At 47.4% G+C, this 22883-nt stretch overlaps 8 protein-coding genes across 8 annotated transcripts; 7 read left to right on the top strand and 1 right to left on the bottom strand.

Annotated features, from left to right (window-relative positions):
- Positions 1-3033: 3033 nt before the first annotated feature.
- LOC310806366 (histone H4) lies at positions 3034-3345 on the top strand (the record flags this gene model as incomplete). Its single annotated transcript, XM_083672422.1, has 1 exon — positions 3034-3345. The coding sequence occupies one exon, from the start codon at positions 3034-3036 to the stop codon at positions 3343-3345; it is 312 nt and encodes a 103-aa protein (XP_083528548.1).
- A 794-nt stretch (positions 3346-4139) lies between these two features.
- LOC310806365 (histone H2B-like) lies at positions 4140-4514 on the top strand (the record flags this gene model as incomplete). The annotated part of the gene is made up of 1 exon (XM_083672421.1): positions 4140-4514. The coding sequence occupies one exon, from the start codon at positions 4140-4142 to the stop codon at positions 4512-4514; it is 375 nt and encodes a 124-aa protein (XP_083528547.1).
- A 2236-nt stretch (positions 4515-6750) lies between these two features.
- On the top strand, positions 6751-7371 carry LOC310806361 (histone H1-like; the record flags this gene model as incomplete). Its single annotated transcript, XM_083672417.1, has 1 exon — positions 6751-7371. The coding sequence occupies one exon, from the start codon at positions 6751-6753 to the stop codon at positions 7369-7371; it is 621 nt and encodes a 206-aa protein (XP_083528543.1).
- Positions 7372-8097: 726 nt separating this feature from the next.
- On the top strand, positions 8098-8484 carry LOC310806364 (histone H2A-like; the record flags this gene model as incomplete). Its single annotated transcript, XM_083672420.1, has 1 exon — positions 8098-8484. The coding sequence occupies one exon, from the start codon at positions 8098-8100 to the stop codon at positions 8482-8484; it is 387 nt and encodes a 128-aa protein (XP_083528546.1).
- A 6325-nt stretch (positions 8485-14809) lies between these two features.
- Positions 14810-16835, bottom strand: LOC310806360 (polyadenylate-binding protein 1A-like; the record flags this gene model as incomplete). The annotated part of the gene is made up of 4 exons (XM_083672416.1): positions 14810-14916; positions 15004-15231; positions 15337-15838; positions 15960-16835. The coding sequence occupies 4 exons, from the start codon at positions 16833-16835 to the stop codon at positions 14810-14812; spliced, it is 1713 nt and encodes a 570-aa protein (XP_083528542.1).
- A 2605-nt stretch (positions 16836-19440) lies between these two features.
- Positions 19441-20061, top strand: LOC310806363 (histone H1-like; the record flags this gene model as incomplete). The annotated part of the gene is made up of 1 exon (XM_083672419.1): positions 19441-20061. The coding sequence occupies one exon, from the start codon at positions 19441-19443 to the stop codon at positions 20059-20061; it is 621 nt and encodes a 206-aa protein (XP_083528545.1).
- Positions 20062-20785: 724 nt separating this feature from the next.
- Positions 20786-21172, top strand: LOC310805574 (histone H2A-like; the record flags this gene model as incomplete). The annotated part of the gene is made up of 1 exon (XM_083671317.1): positions 20786-21172. The coding sequence occupies one exon, from the start codon at positions 20786-20788 to the stop codon at positions 21170-21172; it is 387 nt and encodes a 128-aa protein (XP_083527443.1).
- Positions 21173-22147: 975 nt separating this feature from the next.
- LOC310805395 (histone H3.2) lies at positions 22148-22588 on the top strand (the record flags this gene model as incomplete). The annotated part of the gene is made up of 1 exon (XM_083671060.1): positions 22148-22588. One exon carries the CDS (start codon positions 22148-22150, stop codon positions 22556-22558), a length of 411 nt encoding a protein of 136 aa, XP_083527186.1. The 3' UTR covers positions 22559-22588.
- Between the last annotated feature and the right edge of the window lie 295 nt (positions 22589-22883).

Genomic DNA, 22883 nt, shown 5'->3' with positions numbered 1-22883 from the left:
GCAGTAGGAACAATGAGAGGTGATCAGATTGTCCTAGGTGGGGGAGGGGAACGGCTTTGTATGCATCAGCCACGCTGGTATAGACATGGTCCAATGTCCTGTCTCCTCTGGTGGGGCATGAGACATTTTGGTGGAATTTGGGCAGTACAGTCTTTAAATTGGAGTGGTTGAAGTCACCCGCGACAATGAAGGCTGCCTCGGGATGCAGAGTCTGTTGTTTGCTAATGGCAGTATGCAGTTCTTTCATGGCAATCTTAGCATTAGCATCCGGGGGAATATAGGCTGCTGTGATAACAGTGGATGTGAACTCTGGGCATAATAATAATGAATTATTATTATTAATCTCTGACCTATACCCTATCTCTCTCTCTCTCTCTCTCTCTCTCTCTCTCTCTCTCTCTCTCTCTCTCTCTCTCTCTCTCTCTCTCTCTCTCTCTCTCTCTCTCTCTCTCTCTCTCTCGCCCTTTCTCACCGTCTCTAGGTGGTGATGCCGTTCACTCTGAGGAGTCCAGGGTCTCCCCCCACACAGGCCCCTCCTCTGTGTCCCAGGGCAGGCCCTGCTCACCCTCTCCCTCTGTCTCTGCCCCTGTCCCCTGCCTCAGGTCGAGAGGGGCCAGAGTAGTCCTCCTGGAGGGAGAGGTCCCTGAACAGCCACAACTGGGAACCTATAAAGAAACAAACAAAACGCAGGGCTATGAGTAGAGTTACTCAGAGAGGCTAACGCATGAGAAAGGAGAGAAGCTAGAACCAAAAGAAAACCCATAATGTACTACTGATGGATGTCCATGAACATGTTTTAGCACATGTGGAATTAACCCCTGTGGGACCACATCCTGAAGCTGAGCATTGTGTGTGGATACAAACCCTGTGGTTAAGGAGGCCATCCTCAACCACAAGGCGAGTAAATTGACTCCATAACTTATAAGAGGAAGCATTTTGAATATCCCTGTGGGGTGTTTCTGTCCATCTGTGAGCCACTGGACAACAGTCTGTAAGTGTAGATCAGGATCTGACTGTTGTGCTTGCTGTCATCAGCTTAGATGAGGATCAGGTTTGAGGTAGTCCGTGGTGTGTACTCCTCCACAACGGAGTTGCAATGGTTCGAGGAGGGAATCTGCAACGCTGAGGAGGGCGTAGTAGCAAACTCAGTAGCAGACTATATCCCTATGGAGGTGGTTTGAGTCGCTGTTGAGACCACAGGCTGTTGTGGTAACGTCTTATCAGTCTCTGGTCGCTGTGACATGGCATCTGCATTCATATGCTTCGAGCCCTCTTTGTGAATTAATCAGAATCAGAATCAGAATTCTTTTATTTGGCCAAGTATATTTGCACATACATGAAATTGACTTGGTGAGGTTGGTGCATGGACATAAAAAACAAATGGCAAATATTGACAAGAAATTTACAAAATAGCAAAATATTAACAAAATAGCAATAACAAATTTACAAATTTACAAAAAAGAGGAGCAGAACAATACATCTTGTAGGCTTTGTGAGACTAAGTGGCAATGAGGCTAGAGGCTGTGAAATGGTTATGGGGCATGTACACTATAAATTAGAATAATTTTAAATAATTATAAATTACACTGTCAGTGCATTGTGTGTGTGACAGTGTGTGTGTGTGTGGGGGGGGGGGGGCGGGGGGTGGAAGTCCCAGTCAGTAAGAGGCAGGGGGCTTGTTTGTGAGCCCCACTGCTATGGGGAAGAAATGATGCACCAGTCTTATATGTCCAACTTTACAGCCCAGCGAGAGCAGCGACCGGTCATCATTGTGCAAAGCCATCCGTTTCAACCCAACCTGGGGATTGTGGTCAGTGATATTTGTGAAGGGATGGCAAGCTCAGTAATGGAGAAAGTGTCCCACAGACCAAACAACAGCATAAAGTTCCCTGTCGTATGTAGACCATTTACACTCTGCTGATTTGAGTGTGTGACTGGCGTAAGCAATGACATGTTCCTTTGAAGTTGATTTTCTGTGCCAATGATGTACCTACTTTACGGTAATTATTATTATTATTATTATTAAGTGACTCTCACCTGCTTCAAGACCAGCTCACTGAATGTGAGCTGAGTGATTACATTAAGCATGTATTGCTTAATTATTAGGCAATACATGTGTCCTCTCTGGTAGTCACAGTAGGCTAACTACTGTCGGCCTACATAGTCATAATGTTGATTTACATGAATGTCATCAAATAACGCCAGGTTGCTGATATCACACACACACACTCACGCACGCCAACGCGCACACACACACACACACACACACACACACACACTCCCTTCCTCTCTTTCCTATATTAATCTCTGACCTTTACTCTGTTATCTCTTTCTCTCTCTCTCACACGCTTTCTCACAGTCTCTCGGTGGTGGCCCCTCCTCTGTGTACCAGGGCAGGTCCTGCTCACCCTCTCCCTCTCCCTCTGTCCCTGCCCCTGTCCCCCTGCCTCAGGTCGAGAGGGGCCGGGGTAGTCCTCCTGGAGGGAGAGGTCACTTAACAGCCACAACTGGGAACCTATAAAGAAACAAACAAAACACAGGGCTATGAGGAGAGTTACTCAGAGAGGCCAACACACGAGAAAGGAGAGAAGCTAGAACCAAAAGACCCATACACACAATATGCAGAAAAAAGCCAAGTGAGAGGCAATAATTCCTCTCTGCACTTTTTCATATTTCATGCTTTATGGATGATTTGCATCTGTGTGGGGCAGGGGGGGGGGGAGTTAGTCACTGGTCTGAGATCAGTTTAGTCTTTTTCCCTTTAAGGGTTGAGGTTAGATTTCGGTAAGGGTAAACTGAGCCTCGTTCTGAGTTTAAGCCAATCATCAGTCATCTGGGTCAGTGCAGTACAAATTGAGGGTCATTCCCTGAAAGTCAGTAGCCCCTCCCTCTACAACAACCCTCGACACAAAAAAGAGACAGGCGACAGCGCGCTCTTCCTGTAAAGGGTGGTCTCAATCACGTCCTCGTAGCTGAGATAAATGCACCCCATAGTATCATCGACAACATACTTTTACTGTACTCAACGTAAAGATGTCTGGCAGAGGAAAAGGAGGAAAGGGACTCGGCAAAGGAGGCGCCAAGCGTCATCGCAAAGTTCTCCGCGATAACATCCAGGGAATCACGAAGCCCGCTATTCGCCGCCTGGCTCGCCGTGGGGGTGTTAAGCGTATCTCTGGTCTGATCTACGAAGAGACCCGCGGTGTGTTGAAGGTGTTCCTGGAGAACGTGATTCGTGACGCAGTTACCTACACCGAGCATGCTAAGAGGAAGACTGTTACCGCCATGGACGTTGTCTACGCTCTGAAGCGCCAGGGACGCACCCTGTACGGCTTCGGCGGTTAAACTATTCGGAAACGCAACCACTCAACATTAAACAAAGGCTCTTTTAAGAGCCACCCATCTCAACACCAGAGAGTTGATTCCATTTATAATACGTTAGTCAGACAAGTACATTTAACTGACACGAAATAAAACTGATATTTTGCCAAATCAAAAGTAAATGTAGGGTCTCGGTATTCCAACGGCTAGAACTGACAATCCCACATGTGAAAGAAAATCGTTACTTAATAATTATTATTGATTATTAAGCTCAGTGGCATGTGGTGAATTAACCGCCTTTTTTTCGAATGCACATATCCAAGTAGTCCATTTGATTTATGGGCTATTCTGACCGTGATTATTGTATTGTATTATTCTAACCCTTGCAAAGTACCGTCCCAAAAGGGGCAGTTTCTGGTCGTTCTTGCGGACGCGCAGGTCTTATTGGGAGAATGAGGCACTTGGTGTTCGATTTGTATCCTTTCTTATCGTATTATTATTATAAATTATTCTAAATCTTCCTCCTCTTGACATGTTCATGTCCATTTGGTACGGGTGATATTGTCATAGGAAAGAAGGCAACCCGACAGGCGAGTGAAAAAGCAAGGGAGGGGTGGGGGCGGAGCCTGCGCGTGCGCGTGCGCAGATATTGTATTTGTCCGTGAGGCACGCGCCTATTCCTTAAACGCCAGAGCCAGACTCGGGCTGTGGAATAGGATGTCAGAAGTCGCTTAATTTGCATAGCTCCCCCTTTATATAGCGGGTGGGCATTTACCACTCCTTTATTCGTTTCTGAGAAGTAACGAGCCGTCATCGTCATGCCCGAGCCTGCGAAGTCTGCGCCCAAAAAGGGCTCAAAGAAAGCCGTCACCAAGACCACCGGCAAGGGCGGCAAGAAGCGCAGAAAGTCTAGGAAGGAGAGCTACGCCATCTACGTGTATAAGGTCTTGAAGCAGGTCCACCCCGACACCGGCATCTCCTCCAAGGCCATGGGAATCATGAATTCCTTCGTCAACGACATCTTCGAGCGCATCGCCGGGGAGTCCTCTCGCCTGGCTCACTACAACAAGCGTTCTACCATCACCTCCAGGGAGATCCAGACCGCTGTGCGTCTACTGCTCCCCGGTGAGTTGGCCAAACACGCCGTATCCGAGGGCACCAAGGCCGTGACCAAGTACACCAGCTCCAAGTAAAACGGTGTTTTCCGACTTCCCCCCCCAAAGGCTCTTTTAAGAGCCAACCACCCTGTCATTGAGAGGGCAATTCCAGGGTTGTTGTTCTGTCTGTCTGTCTGATGAGTCGGAGTTACGAGGTTCAGTGACTCCAGTCGTTACATTGTATCATGGCCGCAGGATGTAGCGCGCCTTTTGTGTTAGTCATAAACGGCTCCCGCCATGAATACAATGAACACAAGTACACTGCACGCGCATTTTTTTGGATACATAATGAGTTAAAGGGTCTCAAACAGTACTGGAGTACTGATGTGTATGCTATCAATAAATTAGCCCACTGCCAATATTATCAACAGTACACGTGTCGATAAAATGCCTTTCATATCATCCCGATGACATTAAACTGGACGATTCAAACAAGTCGCTGCCTGTCCTTCTCCAAGAAGACCTGCAGAAACAACGAGCAGCGAAAGAGAACAGTAGTATCAGTGTTTATTGAAGTCGACGTTATATGTAATATCAGTGTTTAATGACTCGATGTTACAATCTTCCATGACTCCAGGCGTTAAGATGTAGCATGAGCCACCACCATGTTGAGTAGTAGTTGAATTAATCACATAAAAATGAGAATAAAATGAACACAAGTAGGCCTAACTACACCATGCACACGCATGGCCAACATCTGGGACATGGGTGGATTCTTTAAATGGATAAATAACGGTCTCATATCCAGCATGCACATACAGGTAATCTCATACTTTCAAGACATTAGCCTCCCACCACTGCCAAGACAGCCCACTTGCCTTTTGATGATCGATAAACAGCTTTCATATTACCCCGTTGAGATTAGGCAGGCCAAATCTGTGTGATTTGGAGTGGTCCGGTCAATTTGATTGCTGTGGCAATATACACTCACAGAACACTTTATTAGGAACACCTGTACATCTTCTCATTGTGGAGGTGGTGTAAACGTGTGGGGAATGTTTAATTGGCACACTTTGGGCACGTTAATATCAATCAATCAATCATCGCTTGAATGCCACAGCCTATTTGAGTATTGTTGCTGACCATGTGCATCCCTTCATGGCCACAATTTACCAATCTTCTAATAGTTACTTCAAGCATGATAATGCACCATGTCACAAAGCAAAAGTCGTCTCAAACTGGTTTCATGAACATGACAATGAGTTCAATGTTCTTCAGTGGCCTTTCCAGTCAACGGATCTGAATCCAATAGAACAACTTTGAGATGTGTTAGAAAGGGAGATTCACAGCTTGAAAGTGCCCCCGAAAATCTGCAGGAATTGCGTAATGCAATCATGTCATCATGGACCAGAATCTCAGAGGAATGCTTCCAACATTTTGTGGAATCAAGGACACGAATAATTGAGGCTGTTTTGAGAGCAAAGAGAGGCCCTACCCAGTATTAGTAAAGTGTTCCGTAATAAAGTGCTCGGTGAGTGTATATGACACAAGTCACAGAGCACCAATCAAAGCATTATCGTGTCAGGAGGAGTGATTAGAATGCTGGTCATAACATCGCAATTGATTGTGGATGCTTCCTCACATTAGACATGTACCAATCATAGCCTGTGGCTTTCGCTTGTCCTGTCTAGATGAATATGAGGTAGAGGAAGCGACTTTCGACTGTTGAGGAGAGATGAGAGGGACACCATTCCGAAACACCGTCTATAGGGACAAGCTCCCAGCCACGTCCCGGCGACTGTGTTTTACGCCCCCCAAAATAGCTCGCATTTATAACACCCCCCACCACATCGGGGGACCCTCAATCTTATTACTCCCTCGCCAGACAACCTGGCTACCTGGACAACGAGTGCTGGTCGCAATCGTATGTACTTTAACCCACTTTAGGAAACAAATAGCACGGCAAAAGCTGTGCGGAACGCTCCCTCTGACGGTCGAACGGTGGGATTTTGAGCGAGTTACAACAAAATAAACGAGGCCTCCACGGCCCACATGACTTTATTCTGAACGGAGACAAGTCTGCTTGCTGGCCCGTTCGCATTTGGACCTAAACTCGGCTCCACCGGTGACTTTTGGCCCGTTATTCGCAAGGAGAAAACACAGGCGCCGGAGCATTTCGGCAGCAAAGACTGCCGAGCAGGGATGGTTGAGTCTGCATGGTTCTCATGTCGCATTTAAGGACAGCCCCCTAAACCGGCTTGAGCTTCATTCGCACAGAGCAGCGTCGCAGTCTGACTTGTATACCGGAACAAACGAGACTTTTTACATAGACATGGCAGAAGTCGCACCAGCCCCCGCCGCCGCCGCGCCGGCCAAGGCACCCAAGAAGAAGACAGCATCCAAGCCCAAGAAGGCTGGCCCCAGCGTCGGCGAGCTCATCCTCAAGGCTGTGTCCGCATCCAAGGAGAGGAGCGGCGTGTCCCTGGCCGCGCTCAAGAAGAGTCTGGCGGCCGATGGTTACGACGTAGAAAAGAACAACTCCCGCGTCAAGATCGCCGTCAAGAGCCTCGTCCTTAGGGGCAGTCTGCTCCAGACTAAGGGCACCGGTGCCTCCGGTTCTTTCAAGCTCAACAAGAAGGCTGTCGAGGCGGTCAAGAAGCCAGTGAAGAAAGCCACCGCCCCGAAACCCAAGAAGGCGGCCACAAAGAAGCCCGCCGCAGCCAAGAAGCCCAAGAAGGCAGTTGCAAAGAAGCCCGCCGTCGCCGCTAAGAAGTCTCCCAAGAAGGCAAAGAAGCCCGCCGCCGCTAAGAAGGCCACCAAGAGCCCCAAGAAGGTCAAGAAGCCCGCACCTGTTAAGAAGGCCCCTGCCAAGAGCCCAAAAAAGGCCGCCAAGGTAGCGAAGCCCAAAGCAGCCAAGCCCAAGGCAAAGAAGGCTGCCCCAAAGAAGAAGTAAACTTCTAGACGGTGTTCATGTCGACACTTGTACCACAAAAAGGCTCTTTTAAGAGCCACCCACCTTTCCATAAAAAAGTGCATTTTCGTCCATGTTGACAGAAAGAAGCCTTCTCAAAGGTCCAATATACACCAGTCTCAACCACTGACCGATACACACGATAATAATAGTGATGCTAAATGTTGAAATGGCCTTAATGATGGATTTAACAATTATCTAGTTCATGCATACATGTTTGAACAGGCTAAATAATGTCTCACTCGGTCTCTGACTGCGGGAGAGAGGGGCAAGGAGGAGGGTGGGGGTATGCCTGAGTCTTTAATATCAACATATACAGATGTAGTTCCTCTTTCCGATATACCGTTCATTACGTTATATTTGGATAGAAATACGCGGGCGATAATAGTCAACTTTTCTCTGTAAAGTCAGTCAGGAGTACTATTTCACTATTTAGTGTATTATGTAGGACGAGTGTGATTTGAATTTGCGTGATTTCTGGCGCGCGAGGGAGACTTCCATAGACTGAGTGAAAAGGCGGTCTATCCCTGGGCGGCGGGACGGCGCGCGCATATCCGCTCCAGTGCCGGGTTGCTGATTGGATGAGGTGTCATCGACCCGGTGGCCAATGAACGCCGGTCAGGGCGCGGTATAAGAAAGACACTTCGCGATTGATTATTATATCAGACTCTCCTTTTGCTGACACAGAATTCCTCTGAAGCCCAAAAAATGTCAGGAAGAGGTAAAACCGGAGGCAAGGCCAGGGCCAAGGCAAAGACCCGTTCTTCCCGCGCTGGACTCCAGTTCCCAGTGGGCCGTGTGCACAGGCTCCTGCGCAAGGGCAACTATGCCCATCGTGTGGGCGCTGGCGCACCAGTCTACCTGGCCGCAGTGCTCGAGTATCTGACTGCTGAGATCCTGGAGTTGGCCGGCAACGCCGCCCGCGACAACAAGAAGACTCGTATTATCCCCCGTCACCTGCAGTTGGCCGTCCGTAACGACGAGGAGCTGAACAAACTGCTGGGCGGTGTGACCATCGCTCAGGGTGGTGTGCTGCCCAACATCCAGGCAGTGCTGCTCCCCAAGAAGACCGAGAAGGCCGTAAAATCAAAGTAAATGTGCCACCGCGGCTTCGACTTGACTACTGAACCCCAAAGGCTCTTTTAAGAGCCAACCACTTGTCTCTCCAAAAGTGTTTCCATTCTCTAAACTAAACTACGCTTTGCGTATCTTGGGGTGCCTTATACTGTAGCCTACACGGTCATATCATGCTTCCACGAGGTGGAGATGACAAACCCAACAATACACAGTTAGACACTTCTGCTTTGGCCTGATGTGGTGTTGCCAATCAACATTCCCCTCATGATGTGTGCGACTGTTTCATCGTTTCAATATAACATTCAGTCTACCATTTTCAGGTTTTTAAAACGTCACTCATATTTACGTTTTTAAAAGCAGAGCAGGGACAGCAAATGATAAAGCTACAGATACTGATAGATTGTCATTGACGAACTTGCCATTTTTTCAGTGAACTTTTTCCAAATATACATACATCTTTTCGAAGCCAATTGTTAAGAATACATTTGGCTTTCAAAAAGGATTTTGTTTTCAAGATTGGACTTCACACTGGCTAAAAATAAACACAATTGAACTGTACCTTTACAGGGATGTTGTGTAATGAAATGAATGGATGGTCTTGTATGGCCATAAGCCCACATTCATTCATATTCAGCCTCAAACCTAATGCATCTGAGAAGAGAGTAAAAGCTATAGCTGGGGCCATTGTCCTTAAGAAAAAGAGTGGTATCATCTATCATTAATTATGGATTTTCCCATAACATCGAGTTTCTTTTTTTATATTGTCATATTAATATTATGATTATGATTATATTCACATTGGGGGTGGGGGGAAACAAAGGAATCGCGGCAGGGGTTTCGGATTTGAATTTATGGCGGGCAGGGTGCACGGAGCTCGTGTCCAATGACAGTCGGAGAAGACAACGGGCCAATGAGCTCGTCCATCTTCGCACGACGGCTCCGGTTTTTTCATGAGACTGTTTATACTCCAACTGTGAAAGAGGTAAGTTAACGCCATGGCAAGAACCAAGCGTACCGCTCGTAAATCCACCGATGGGAAAGCTCTCAAAAAGCAGCTCGCTACATAGGCTGCCCGTAAAAGCGCACCGGCCACCGGTGGCGTGAAGAAACCTCACCGTTACAGGCCCGGCACCGTCGCTCTGAGAGAGATCCGTCGTTACCAAAAATCCACCGAGCTGCTGATCCGCAAACAGCCCTTGGTGAGGGAAATCGCCCAGGATGTCACGATCTGCGCTTCCGGAGCTCAGCTGTGATGGCCTTCAAGCATCAATGTCATGTCGTTAAGCCACCAGGGTTTTTTAAGAGAACACTTTCCGACTTCAGATCATCCCAAGAGGTGATGCGAAAAGCCTCCACAACATCAGCCAAAGCACTCGAGGCTTCTTATGCCGTGTCTTTGCTTGTAGCTAAAGCTAAAAAGCCATTCACCATAGCTTGCATTGTATTGGCGGAGACTATGCTGGATAAAACCGCAGCAGACAAATTAAAAAGTATGTATTTGTCAAATGACACAGTTAGCCGCAGAATTGATACGATGGGCACAGACATCGTTGATCAAGTAGTGGGAAAACTTGGCGAATCATTTTCACTCCAGCTGGATGAATCAACTGATGTCAGTGGACAGGCACAGCTTCTTGCTTTAGTGAGATATGTCGATACTGACGACATTTGTGAACATGTGCTTTTCTGCAAGAGTTTGGAGGGGAAAACAACTGGAGAGGATATTTTTAATGTAGTTAATGCATTCTTCGGTGAAAACGGTCTGAACTGGAGATTATGCACAAGTGTCTGCATTGATGCGGCCGCATCAATGACAGGTCGCGTCAAAGGGCTGGTTGCGCGAGTGAGGGAGAAGAACCCTGATATGCTGTGGAATCACTGCATCATACACAGGGAAGCATTGGCATCAAAGAGAATGAGTCCTGAGTTTCACGAAGTTTTGAGCGACGCTGTCAAGATCATTAACTTCATCAAGTCAAGGCCACTTATTGCGCGACTGTTTCGCAGCCTCTGTGAACATATGGGCGCTGAACACACGCAACTGCTGCTCCACACAGAAGTGCGCTGGCTTTCCCGAGGCAAAATACTTAACAGGCTGTTTGAGTTACGCTCGGAAGTGGGCACCTTTCTGAGAGACCATGGATCTCCGCATGTCACCTTGTTTGAGGACATGCACTGGCTTGCAAAGCTATCCTATCTTGCAGATATATTCAGCAAACTCAACGAACTGAATGTGTCTGCAGGGAAAGGACACTGTCGTTCTGAACCTGTATGACAAGTTGGGGGGTTTTCTCAAGAAAGCAGAGCTGTGGAAGAAGGCATGTGCAGAAGGGGATTTCACCTGCTTTCCTCAGGTGGATGCTTTCCTTTCCAATGAGGATGTGGATAGAGTTTCAGTGAAGGCAATAATAGAGGGACATTTGGCCAACTTGACTAGTGGTTTTAATTCTTACTTCCCTGATATTCAAGAGAAATCTGCACAGCTGGACTGGGTGAGAAACCCATTTCTTTTGGCTGAAAGCAAGAGAATCAAGCTTCCTGCCAGTCTTCAGGAAAATCTCATTGATGTGTCACCTGACCGTGGCCTACAGATGAAGTTTGAGAGCTCCACTCTCACACAGTTTTGGGTGTGTGTGAAGAAGGAACACCCTGAGCTGGGAAAGAAAGCTTTGGAGCAGCTACTACCATTTGGATCGACTTATTTGTGTGAAACCTCCTTTTAGGCAATGACCCAAATTAAAACAAAGCAAAGAAACAAGCTATGCCTGGAAAAGAGCCTGATCACTGCAGTTGCCTCCCTGCCACCCAGAATGACTAAACTCATCAATGAAGCACAGGCCCATGTTTCCCACTAAATTGTGAGTATATGCACCCTTTTAATGTTCATGTTTACACTGCCAATATGTTCATTTTCTTTTTTTTTCCTCCCAAAAATATGTCACACCCCCCAGCCCCTCTAGGGGCGCCAGTGCACCTTGTCCTTGTCCATCTTGTCTGTTGGGTTGGTGTTCTATGTGGGCGTGACCAGGCTCCGGTTCCACTGTCTCTCTCTCTCTCCACCTGCTCAATACACACCTTTTGGCCACCACCTCATCACCATGCAGTTATCTACCCTGGCTTTCCAACTACTCATCGCTAGATTGTACTAGTTCCTATGGTAGTTTCTAGCCTTACTACGTTGAGGCTTGTTACTACGTTTCGTCATATTAGCTACTGGTGTTTTGTACCTGTTCTAACTCTGATCTCCCTGTTCCTCGTATCAGATTCCACCTACCCGTCGGCCTGCCCACCTACCCACTAGCCTGCCTGTCCGCCTGCCCACCTACCCACTAGCCTGCCTGTCCGCCCACCGGCCTACCCTTCCACGCTGCCGGTGCTACCCACCTTCCAGCCGCCTGTCCACTGCCAGACTACCCCCTACCCTTATCCCCTCATTAAATACCCAAACCTGCTATGCTTGTCCGACTCTGTATTCGCGCCTGGTTCCCCCGTTCAGTGCCTAACAAAATGTTTTGTGCCGGTGAAGGGGGTACTCAGGTGAAAAAATATTTTAAAGGGGGTACACTAGAAGAAAAAGTTTGAGAACCACTGCACTACAACAAGCGTTCTACCCCCCCCCAAAGGCTCTTTTAAGAGCCAACCACCCTGTCAATGAGAGGGAAATTCCAGGGTTGATGTTCTATGTAGGAAGGAACATCTGATCTTCCATCTCCGTGGAAGTTCAGCCAATTATTTGTGGTCTCTGTGTAATTGATAATACTATGCTATGTTGTCATTATTATTATTATAATTGATAATTTAAGGATATGTACCAGAGACTTGTAAGATTTTAGTTCTACATGCTACTTTTCTACGTTTCCTTTTTTGCACATTTTGCTTCTATAAGGCCCATAGTTTTACAGTGAACCAAATACTTATAGTATTAACAAAGTTACAGTAAAAACAAACTATTGAACATAGCACACAGTGCACAAAGTTGTCTTGTTTGAAGATTTATTTTTTTCTTACTGTTTTCTCTTATCCTCCTTGTTCATCGCAACAGTTATGTTGTGCACCTTTAATACTTTTGTTTACATGTTTGTTAATTATAGTGTAAAATGTCGTAAAACTGGCTAAGCACTTTTAAGCCAATATTCTCAGGGACCAATTAGCAACATCCCAAGGGCCTGAATTTGAGAAAGGGTGTAATCTATGGATAACCCAGTGCCAGTGCTCTGGGTGTTACTAACATGAAAAGGTAGTTGGTAATATTTAACAATTTTTTAATTATTTGATACGTGGTTCATTTGTTTGAGAAGTAATTTTAATTCATAAAAATTAAAATAAATATTTTTGTCTTGAAACCATTGTGGTGTCTGATGTTTGTTGTCCATATCTTTACTGTAGAATGAGTGGGTGGTAATTAGGCACTACTGTTGGGGTAATGTGGTGGTGGTGGGGGGGGCACCAGATCCTAATCTCGCCTAGGGTCCCAAAATGACTAAGGCCTTGCCTTACTGACGTGCCTGAACTGCATGTAGTGCTTGATGGCGTTGATGTGGCTCTGAAACTCCGCCCGCGTGGTGTTCATGTTCAATATCATGGCGCCAACGTTGCTCACAATTGAGGCGAAGATCAGAACGCCAACCAGGAAGTCAAACACCACAAAAGGGAACTCCTCGTCTCTCGGAAAGCTGGGAGAGAAGAGATACCCGCGGTCACAGCGTGGTCAGGTAACGGTAGGATTATGGTCAGAACAACTTGACGATACATGGTCAGAGAACGGTCAGTTAATGGTAGGGTTATGGTGAGACTACATTACATATGGTCAGAGCACGGTCAGTTAGAGGTAGGGTTATGGTCAGACTAGGTGTGACTGAGCGTAGGACATCTGACCTGTGTTGGTCTGACCACCATGTCCAGGAGGTAGAGACTATCACACAGGTAGTCCAGAACCACACCATGGAACCTCTGGTCTGTAACTCATCAAATCAGGCCCTGTAGCACACAGACACACACACACACACACACACAGATACACACACACACACACACACGCGAGCAGGCACGCACGCACACACACACACACACACACACACACACACACACACAAGTGTTTCCCAGACTAGCAAGTGGAGCAGCATGAGTTTGTATGGGTCAGTTTAGGTTACCATGGATTATAGTTACTGCTGTTTATCATGGGTTTTGGGTAATGGATGTCCAGGATGTAGAGACTAACACACAGGTAGTCCAGAACCAGCCACAGCATGGAACCTCTGGTCTGTAACTCATCAAATCAGGCCCTGTAGCACACAGACACATACACACACACACACACACGCGCGCGCACGCACGCACAAACGCAGACAGGCAGGCAGGCAGGCAGGCAGGCAGGCACGCACGCACGCACGCACGCACGCACACACACACACACACACACACACACACACACAAAGGGGTTCCCAGACTAGCAAGTGGAGCAGCATGAGTTTGTATGGGTCAATTTAGGTTACCATGGATTATAGTTACTGCTGTTATCATGGGTTTTGGGTAATGGCGGTATTTCATCCAAAAGACACGTGGCATTCAAGGGTTACTGAGGACACTACATGGTTTTCTCTTGTTCAGAAGGCTTATATATCACATAAACAGTGGAGGCTGGTAGAGGCTAGAGGTGGAAATTGGAGGACGGGCTCATTGTAATCATTCCATTCCATGCCAACATGTGTCTTTCATACCATTCCTCATGTTACCCGTGAACGTCTGAAGAACCAGATTGACGGCACACAGAGAAGGTGGTGGGGTTTAGCCCGAAGGCGTATTTAATTATAACAGGGGAAAAGGGGTAGGAGAGAGAAAGATAATCCAATAGAGACTAGTCCAGGGTCGGTCCAGGGTTCGGCAGGCAGGGAGGTAATCAGACGAGGAGGGTTCGGGCAGTCAGGCGGGTAGTCAGACAGGCAGGGGTCAGGTAGGCAGGCGGGTCGTCAACACAGGAATGGTAGTCGAGTAGTCCAGGGTCAGTCCAGGGTTCGGCAGGCAGGGGGGTAGTCAGGCGAGCAGGGGTCGGGCAGGTAGGCGGGTAGTCAGACAGGCAGGGGTCAGGTAGGCAGGCGGGTAGTCAACACAGGAATGGGCTAGGTCCGTGGAAGGTAGACGAGGGGGAATCCGAGGAAGACGAGGGTCAGAACAACAATATTTTTTCATGGTGAAGTAGGTTTCAAAGTCCAGATCTCCTTTTTATGTGTTAGCCGCTTGGAACTCAAGCTGGGGTGTGGCCAGATTTCTGTGCAGCCTCCTCAGCCCAGTGGGCCTTCAGCACAGCAACCGCTTCATCCACCTTGGAGCGCAGGGACTCTGGAGACTACAGCATGTGGAGCAGATCAGAGTTGTCCATCTCCAGCAGCATGCCGGTGACCTTGGGAGCGATGCTGGGGTGCATGTTGTGGATAGATGGGAAGAGACGCTCACCTGGAGGGAGGGAAAATTTATATCTGTAACAGTAACAGTAACAGTAACAGCTAATGGGGATCCATAAAAACAAACAAATAGACTCACCTATCATCTGTTTCTGGTCCTCATGGGGAACGGCAGCCAGTATGGAGGCAGTCAGAGGCTCCTGGTCCTGGACATGGACAGCAGGCTGCTGCATTGGTTCCTGTGGCTGGGGAGCCATGTGCTGCTGGGGGTAGTGTACACCAGCTCTGTACTTGTTCTGGGGCACGGTGAGCATCTGTGCTGTAGCTGCATCTGCACTGGCAGGGCGCTGTCCCAAGGCCTGGGTAGCTGAGAGGAAAGATCATCATAATCAAAGGGATATTTATGGTAAATGTTTGGCGAGTGGTGTTGTCAGACCACTATGAGCAGCGTTGCTTCAGAAAATATACTGACCTATGCGCTGAAAGGTCATCATTTGGGGCAACTGGGAGGGTGTGGTCTTCATAGCTTTGAAGGTCTGAGGCCTGGTGTTGGGCATGGTGTTGGGCTGATTGGTGAAGTATGGAGCAGCACAGTTCTGGGCCTGTGGAATGGCTGCCATGAAGAATCCAGGTGGGGGAGCAACCTGGTGGAGGTTGATGCCTGGGTTGGGAACGGCACGAACGATGCTGGCCATCCTCTGCATGCGCTGGTTGGTTCTGTGAGCCTGGCGCACCTCCTTGCGCTGGGCCAGGGCCACATACAGGGGCTTGGTGGCCACGATGCGGCCGTTCATCTCAGTCACAGCCTTGGTGGCCGCCTCAGGGGAGGAGAAGCACACAAAGCCAAATCCCTTGCTGCGTCCACCCTCCATCATTACCTTTGCACTGGTGATTGTTCCAAAGTGGGAGAACTCTTTGTGCAGCTGCTCATCATCCAAGCGATCATGCAAGTTCTTCACATACAGATTGACACCCTGGTAGAGAGAAACCCTGTTTAGTGAGATGTTTTTCATGCCTCAAATATATCAACAATGTTTACCAAGACTATCAACTTCTTTTTCTTTTACAGTATATCTTTTTTTCATATACACACACCTGGTATCTGGTCCTGCGGCCCTGCTTCATCTGCTGAAACTGGCGCTTCAGCACAGTCTGGCGCTCTCCTCTCTTCTGGGCGCGGCCCACGTAGACCCGCCTCCCATTTATCTCCCGACCATTCATCTCATCAATGGCCCTCTTGGCATCCTCATGCCTTTGGAAGTTGACAAATCCAAAACCCATGGACTTACCAGTGTCATCAGCCATGACACGGATGCTCAGGGCTGGTCCAAATCTCTCAAACCTCTCCTTAAGGCGTTGGTCATCCATATCCTCTCCAAAGTTTTTGATGTACACGTTAGTGAACTCTCGGGCCCTGGATCCAAGTTCAGCCTCTCGTTCTTTGCGAGATTTGAAGTGTCCAACAAACACTTTTCTGTCATTCAATAACGTGCCATTGAGTCTCTTAATAGCTCTCTCAGCAGACTCCTGGGTATTATACTGCACAAAGCCATAGCCTTTAGAGCCATTCTCATCAGAGACTACCTTGCAGGAAAGGATGTCCCCAAACTCAGAGAACCTGTCGTAGAGGTCCTTGCTGTCAAAAGTCTCCACTAAATTCTTAATGAAGATGTTGCCTACCCCACTATTCCTCAGAGAAGGGTCACGCTGAGACCACATGATGCGCATAGGTCTTCCATTGATATCATCAAAGTTCATGGTGTCCAGGGCACGCTCTGCGTCAGCTTGCTGTTGAAAGTTGACATAGGCATACACAAGAGATCGGCGTGTTATCATGTCCCTGCACACTCTTATAGAGATGATTGGACCACAAGGGCTGAATTTCTCATGCAGCATTCCCTCAGTGGTGTCCCTGTGGAGATCTCCTACATACAAGGAGGCCATGGATTGAATAGGCGCTCTAGGATTCATGTCTAATGGCCCTTTCAGACAACAAGAGGTGAAAAAACACAGTGAAAAGAACAAATAACATCTATCTATCAAGCTCTTCACAGAGGAATTGCAGGTAAATGAATGGCATGTGTACTGTAGCTGGATTCTAGAACCCCAGCTGCATGTTCTACATTGTTATGTCATCACATTGTCAATTGTGACATCCTTAATGACTGGATGTGATGTGTGTAATATGTTAGTAGAATTCTAACTTCAGTCATTGTTACCTCACAGACCATAGCCAGGGTCCATTTTGTACTAAGGTCAGCAAACCCATGTAGGGATTCATGAGGAATCCTTCACCAGCAGATGTATTTCACACGAGTAAGGATATTTTAACTGAATATGCCCGGGTGTTTTAGTGGCCTTTAAGCATCTCTATCCCAGAGGGGGGTGGGGGGGTCGGGGGTTGACCACATTCATCACAAATCATTTTACTGCAATCGGACGAGTTAAAATTTGGCTCAAAACAACCAAGGTCATGTCCTCAACCTTCTTTGAAACAATCATTTCATAGAAAGCTTTGAAAGAAGTTAAAACATTTAAAACAATGTAACTACTTATTGAACTAATGGACATGTGTTTGTTCATTCGCTAAATAACTGTTGAACATAGAACAATTCAGCACATTGTCAAATGTTTGAATCACTTGTTCCTACACTTTGCACATAACTGTGTTTCGACATAGAGCTTCAGATGTAGGATTGACAGACATTCGGATATTGCTTCTTGGTGTTTCCCTTTTTCTTTTCAGTAAAAGTCTTTTATGGTTTATGGATACCCAAGTATATCAAAGTTAGCATTTTGTTGGCAAAAATACCCAAACTGTCCCATCTCAATGGTTTGTAATACTGATATAACTACAGTAAACAGATGCTTGGTAACGAAGTCTGTGTCAGTGCTGCTCAACAATTGATCAGTTGTATCGGGACGATATTTTGTGGCCCCCTACTTGACATCAAAGTTTAGTGTTAGTGCGGCCCGCGCGTTTTTCTCACACGCACCTTTTTGCCGAGTCCTTGCCCTTGGCGTTTTATATTTTTTAATCACTTAGGGCTACCATAGCTCAGGCTCGTGACAGCTTCCGGTGGTGTTTATTGAGAAGTTAACCAACGCGAATTAGCAACGTCAGTCACTTGGTTGAAACATGATTCCGGAGTGACACCAAGTGGAAGGAAAATATATCCTGTCACCCAGTGCAAGGTACAGAGGACTTAGGAAGTGGGCGGACTCAACAAGAGTAATCAGTGACCTAATGAAGACAGCAGAGTGTTGCAATAGGAAAGGGAAAAGAATTACATGGATAGCAAATAGCATGAGATGGGCGGCATGAACCAAAGCTAAATGGTGGTTAGAACCTGAATATTATAAAGAAGAAGTTATAGATTATTATTACGAGAGAAATAAAGAAAAGGAAAAAGTACAGATGTGTGCGATCGCAAAAGAAAACGAATTCACCAAGAACATTTAATCAAAAAGAGCAAGAAATTAAAAGACATAAAACATGAGACAATGCACTTGATGTTAAGAATTAAGACAGGTGGAGTAACATGGACACCAGAGTTAGCTCAATGGTATCCAGAGAGATTTGGTAGAGCAGAAGGATGTGTAGGATGTAAACAAAAAGAAGAACATCTAGATCACTTTATTTATGAATGTGAAAGGTATAAACACCTGAGAGAGAACACGATTGATAAATGTAATAATCATAAGAAAAACGAAGTGCTCAAAAAAGCTATGAACAATGATAAAGTTTTAAAATCCCTCTCAGAATATATAGAAAGAGCATCCTAAATAAGATCCCAAATACTCAGGTATTGGGATAAAAACATGTAAATATATCACAATGGAAAGCCAGCCTTAAGGGTGCCCAAAGCGCTGCAAAAGTGTATGGTAGGCAGAAGCCAAAGCATTGATAGTATTTGTTTTGATTAACTTGATGCCTCACCCAGACTCTACCTCCAGCGGCCCCCAGGTAAGTTGAGTTTGAGACCCCTGGTCTTTTGGGACAAACTCCCAGCCACGTCCCGGCGACTGTGTTTTACGCCCCCCAAAATAGCTCGCATTTATAACACCCCCCACCACATCGGGGGACCCTCAATGTTATTACTCCCTCGCCAGACAACCTAGCTACCTGGACAACGAGTGCTGGTCGCAATCGTATGTACTTTAACCCATTTTAGGAAACAAATAGCACCGGAAAAGCTGTGCGGAACGCTCCCTCTGACGGTCGAACGGTGGGATTTTGATCGAGTTACAACAAAATAAACGAGGCCTCCACGGCCCACATGACTTTATTCTGCACGGAGACAAGTCTGCTTGCTGGCCCGTTCGCATTTGGACCTTATCTCGGCTCCACCGGTGACTTTTGGCCCGTTATTCACGAGGAGAAAACACAGGCGCCGGAGCATTTCGGCAGCAAAGATTGCCGAGCAGGGATGGTTGAGTCTGCAAGGTTCTCATGTCGCATTTAAGGACAGCCCCCTAAGCCGGCTTGTGCTTCATTCGCACAGAGCAGCGTCGCAGTCTGACTTGTAGCCCTACGAGTGTGTATACCGGAACAAACGAGACTTTATACATAGACATGGCAGAAGTCGCACCAGCCCCCGCCGCCGCCGCGCCGGCCAAGGCACCCAAGAAGAAGACAGCATCGAAGCCCAAGAAAGCTGGCCCCAGCGTCGGCGAGCTCATCCTCAAGGCTGTGTCCGCATCCAAGGAGAGGAGCGGCGTGTCCCTGGCCGCGCTCAAGAAGAGTTTGGCTGCCGATGGTTACGATGTAGAAAAGAACAACTCCCGCGTCAAGATCGCCGTCAAGAGCCTCGTCCTTAGGGGCAGTCTGCTCCAGACCAAGGGCACCGGTGCCTCCGGTTCTTTCAAGCTCAACAAGAAGGCCGTCGAGGCGGTCAAGAAGCCAGTGAAGAAAGCCACCGCCCCGAAACCCAAGAAGGCGGCCACAAAGAAGCCCGCCGCAGCCAAGAAGCCCAAGAAGGCAGTTGCAAAGAAGCCCGCCGCCGCCGCTAAGAAGTCTCCCAAGAAGGCAAAGAAACCCGCCGCCGCTAAGAAGGCCACCAAGAGCCCCAAGAAGGTCAAGAAGCCCGCACCTGTTAAGAAGGCCCCGGCCAAGAGCCCTAAAAAGGCCGCCAAGGTAGCGAAGCCCAAAGCAGCCAAGCCCAAGGCAAAGAAGGCTGCCCCAAAGAAGAAGTAAACTTCTAGACGGTGTTCATGTCGACACTTGTACCACAAAAAGGCTCTTTTAAGAGCCACCCACCTTTCCATAAAAAAAGTGCATTTTCGTCCATGTTGACAGAAAGAAGCCTTTTCAAATAAGGTCCAATTTACACCAGTCTCAACCACTGACCGATACACACGATAATAATAGTGATGCTAAATGTTGAAATGGCCTTAATGATGGATTTAACAATTATCTAGTTCTTGCACACATGTTTGAACAGGCTATATAATGTCTCACTCAGTCTCTGTCTGCGGGAGAGAGGGGGGCAAGGAGGAGGGTAAGTCTGAGTCTTTAATATCAACATATACAGATGTAGTTCCTCTTTCCGATATACCGTTCATTACGTTATATTTGGATAGCAATGCGCGAGCCATAATAGTCAACTTTTCTCTGTAAAGTCAGTCAGGAGTACTATTTCACTATTTAGTGTATTATGTAGGACGAGTGTGATTTGAACTTTGATTTCTGGCGCGCGAGAGAGACTTCCAAAGACCGAGTGAAAAGGCGGTCAATCACTGGGCGGCGGGACGGCGCGCGCATATCCGCTCCAGTGCCGGGTTGCTGATTGGATGAGGTGTCATCGACCCGGTGGCCAATGAACGCCGGTCAGGGCGCGGTATAAGAAAGACATTTCGCGATTGATTATCATATCAGATTCTCCTTTAGCTGACACGGAATTCGTCTGAAGCCCAAAAAAATGTCAGGAAGAGGAAAAACCGGAGGCAAGGCCAGGGCCAAGGCAAAGACCCGTTCTTCCCGCGCTGGACTCCAGTTCCCAGTGGGCCGTGTGCACAGGCTCCTGCGCAAGGGCAACTATGCCCAGCGTGTGGGCGCTGGCGCACCAGTCTACTTGGCCGCAGTGCTCGAGTATCTGACTGCTGAGATCCTGGAGTTGGCCGGCAACGCCGCCCGCGACAACAAGAAGAGTCGTATCATCCCCCGTCACCTGCAGTTGGCCGTCCGTAACGACGAGGAGCTGAACAAACTGCTGGGCGGTGTGACCATCGCTCAGGGTGGTGTGCTGCCCAACATCCAGGCAGTGCTGCTCCCCAAGAAGACCGAGAAGGCCGTAAAATCAAAGTAAATGTGCCACCGCGGCTTCGACTTGACTACTGAACCCCAAAGGCTCTTTTAAGAGCCAACTACTTGTCTCTCCAAAAGTGTGTCCATTCTCTAAACTGAACTACGCTTTGCTGAACTACGGTCATATCGTGCTTCCACGAGGTGGAGAAGACAAACCCAACAATACACAGTTAGACACTTCTGCTTTGGCCTGATGTGGTGTTGCCAATCAACATTCCCCTCATGATGTGTGCGACTGTTTCATCATACCATTCAATATAACATTCAGTCTACCATTTTCAGGGTTTTAAAACGTCACCCTTATTTACGTTTTTAAAAGCAGAGCAGGGACAGCAAATGATAAAGCTAAAGATACTGATAGATTGTCATTGACGAACTTCCCATTTTTTTCAGTAAACTTCTTCCAAATATACATACATCTTTTCGAAGGCAACTGTTAAGAATACCTTTGGCTTTCAAAAATAATCTTGTTTTCAAGATTGGACTTCACACTGGCTAAAAATAAACACAATTGAACTGTACCATTACAGGGGTGTTGTGTAAAGAAATGAATGGATGGTCTTGTATGGCCATAAGCCCACATTTATTCATATTCAGCCTCAAACCTAATGCATCTGAGAAGAGAGTAATAGCAATAGCTGGGGTCATTAGTGGTATCATCTATCATTAATTATGGATTTTCCCATAACATCGAGTTTCTTTTTTTATATTGTCATATTAATATTATGATTATATTCACATTGGGGGTGGGGGGAAACAAAGGAATCGCGGCAGGGGTTTAGGATTTGAATTTATGGCGGGCAGGGTGCACGGAGCTCGTGTCCAATGACAGTCGGAGAAGTAGGAGACAACGGGCCAATGAGCTCGTCCATCGTCGCCGCCCAATCGGGGCACGACGGCTCCGGTTTTATAAACTGAACGTGACGTTTTCATGAGACTGTTTATACTCCAACTGTGAAAGAAGGAAGTTAACGTCATGGCAAGAACCAAGCAAACCGCTCGTAAATCCACCGGTGGGAAAGCTCCCAGAAAGCAGCTCGCTACAAAGGCTGCCCGTAAAAGCGCACCGGCCACCGGTGGCGTGAAGAAACCTCACCGTTACAGGCCCGGCACCGTGGCTCTGAGAGAGATCCGTCGTTACCAAAAATCCACCGAGCTGCTGATCCGCAAACTGCCTTTCCAGCGCTTGGTGAGGGAAATCGCCCAGGATTTCAAAACTGATCTGCGCTTCCAGAGTTCAGCTGTGATGGCCTTGCAGGAGGCCAGCGAGGCGTACCTGGTCGGTCTGTTCGAAGACACCAACCTGTGCGCCATCCACGCCAAGAGAGTGACCATCATGCCCAAAGACATTCAGCTTGCCCGTCGCATCCGTGGAGAGCGTGCCTAAGATCAGTCTGGTCAACAACAACAAAAAAATCCCCAAAGGCTCTTTTAAGAGCCACCTCAATATTTCTCTCAGAGGCATGTTTCCATTTACCACCCGTCTTGGACTTGATCTTCAATCCGATCTCGGCCTTCATCTGGGTCTATTAGTTTAACATCAGCAGGAGGAATAGCATCACGAAAAGTTTTGGAAGAATTAAAATTCAAATAACTAGCATAATTATTGACCAATAACTGGAAGTGTATGTAGAAAAAAGATGGTTTGAGTTACAAAAACCGATTCGTTTAAAAAAAACTTAAGCAACTCAAGTTACGCCCCTGCACTTGCT

The sequence above is a fragment of the Argentina silus genome (genome assembly GCF_951799395.1).
Source record: "Argentina silus genome assembly, chromosome: 6".
Lineage (NCBI taxonomy): Eukaryota > Metazoa > Chordata > Actinopteri > Argentiniformes > Argentinidae > Argentina > Argentina silus.
The sequence above is the reverse complement of the archived record's forward strand: the minus strand, read 5'-3'. Positions and strand labels throughout refer to the sequence as shown.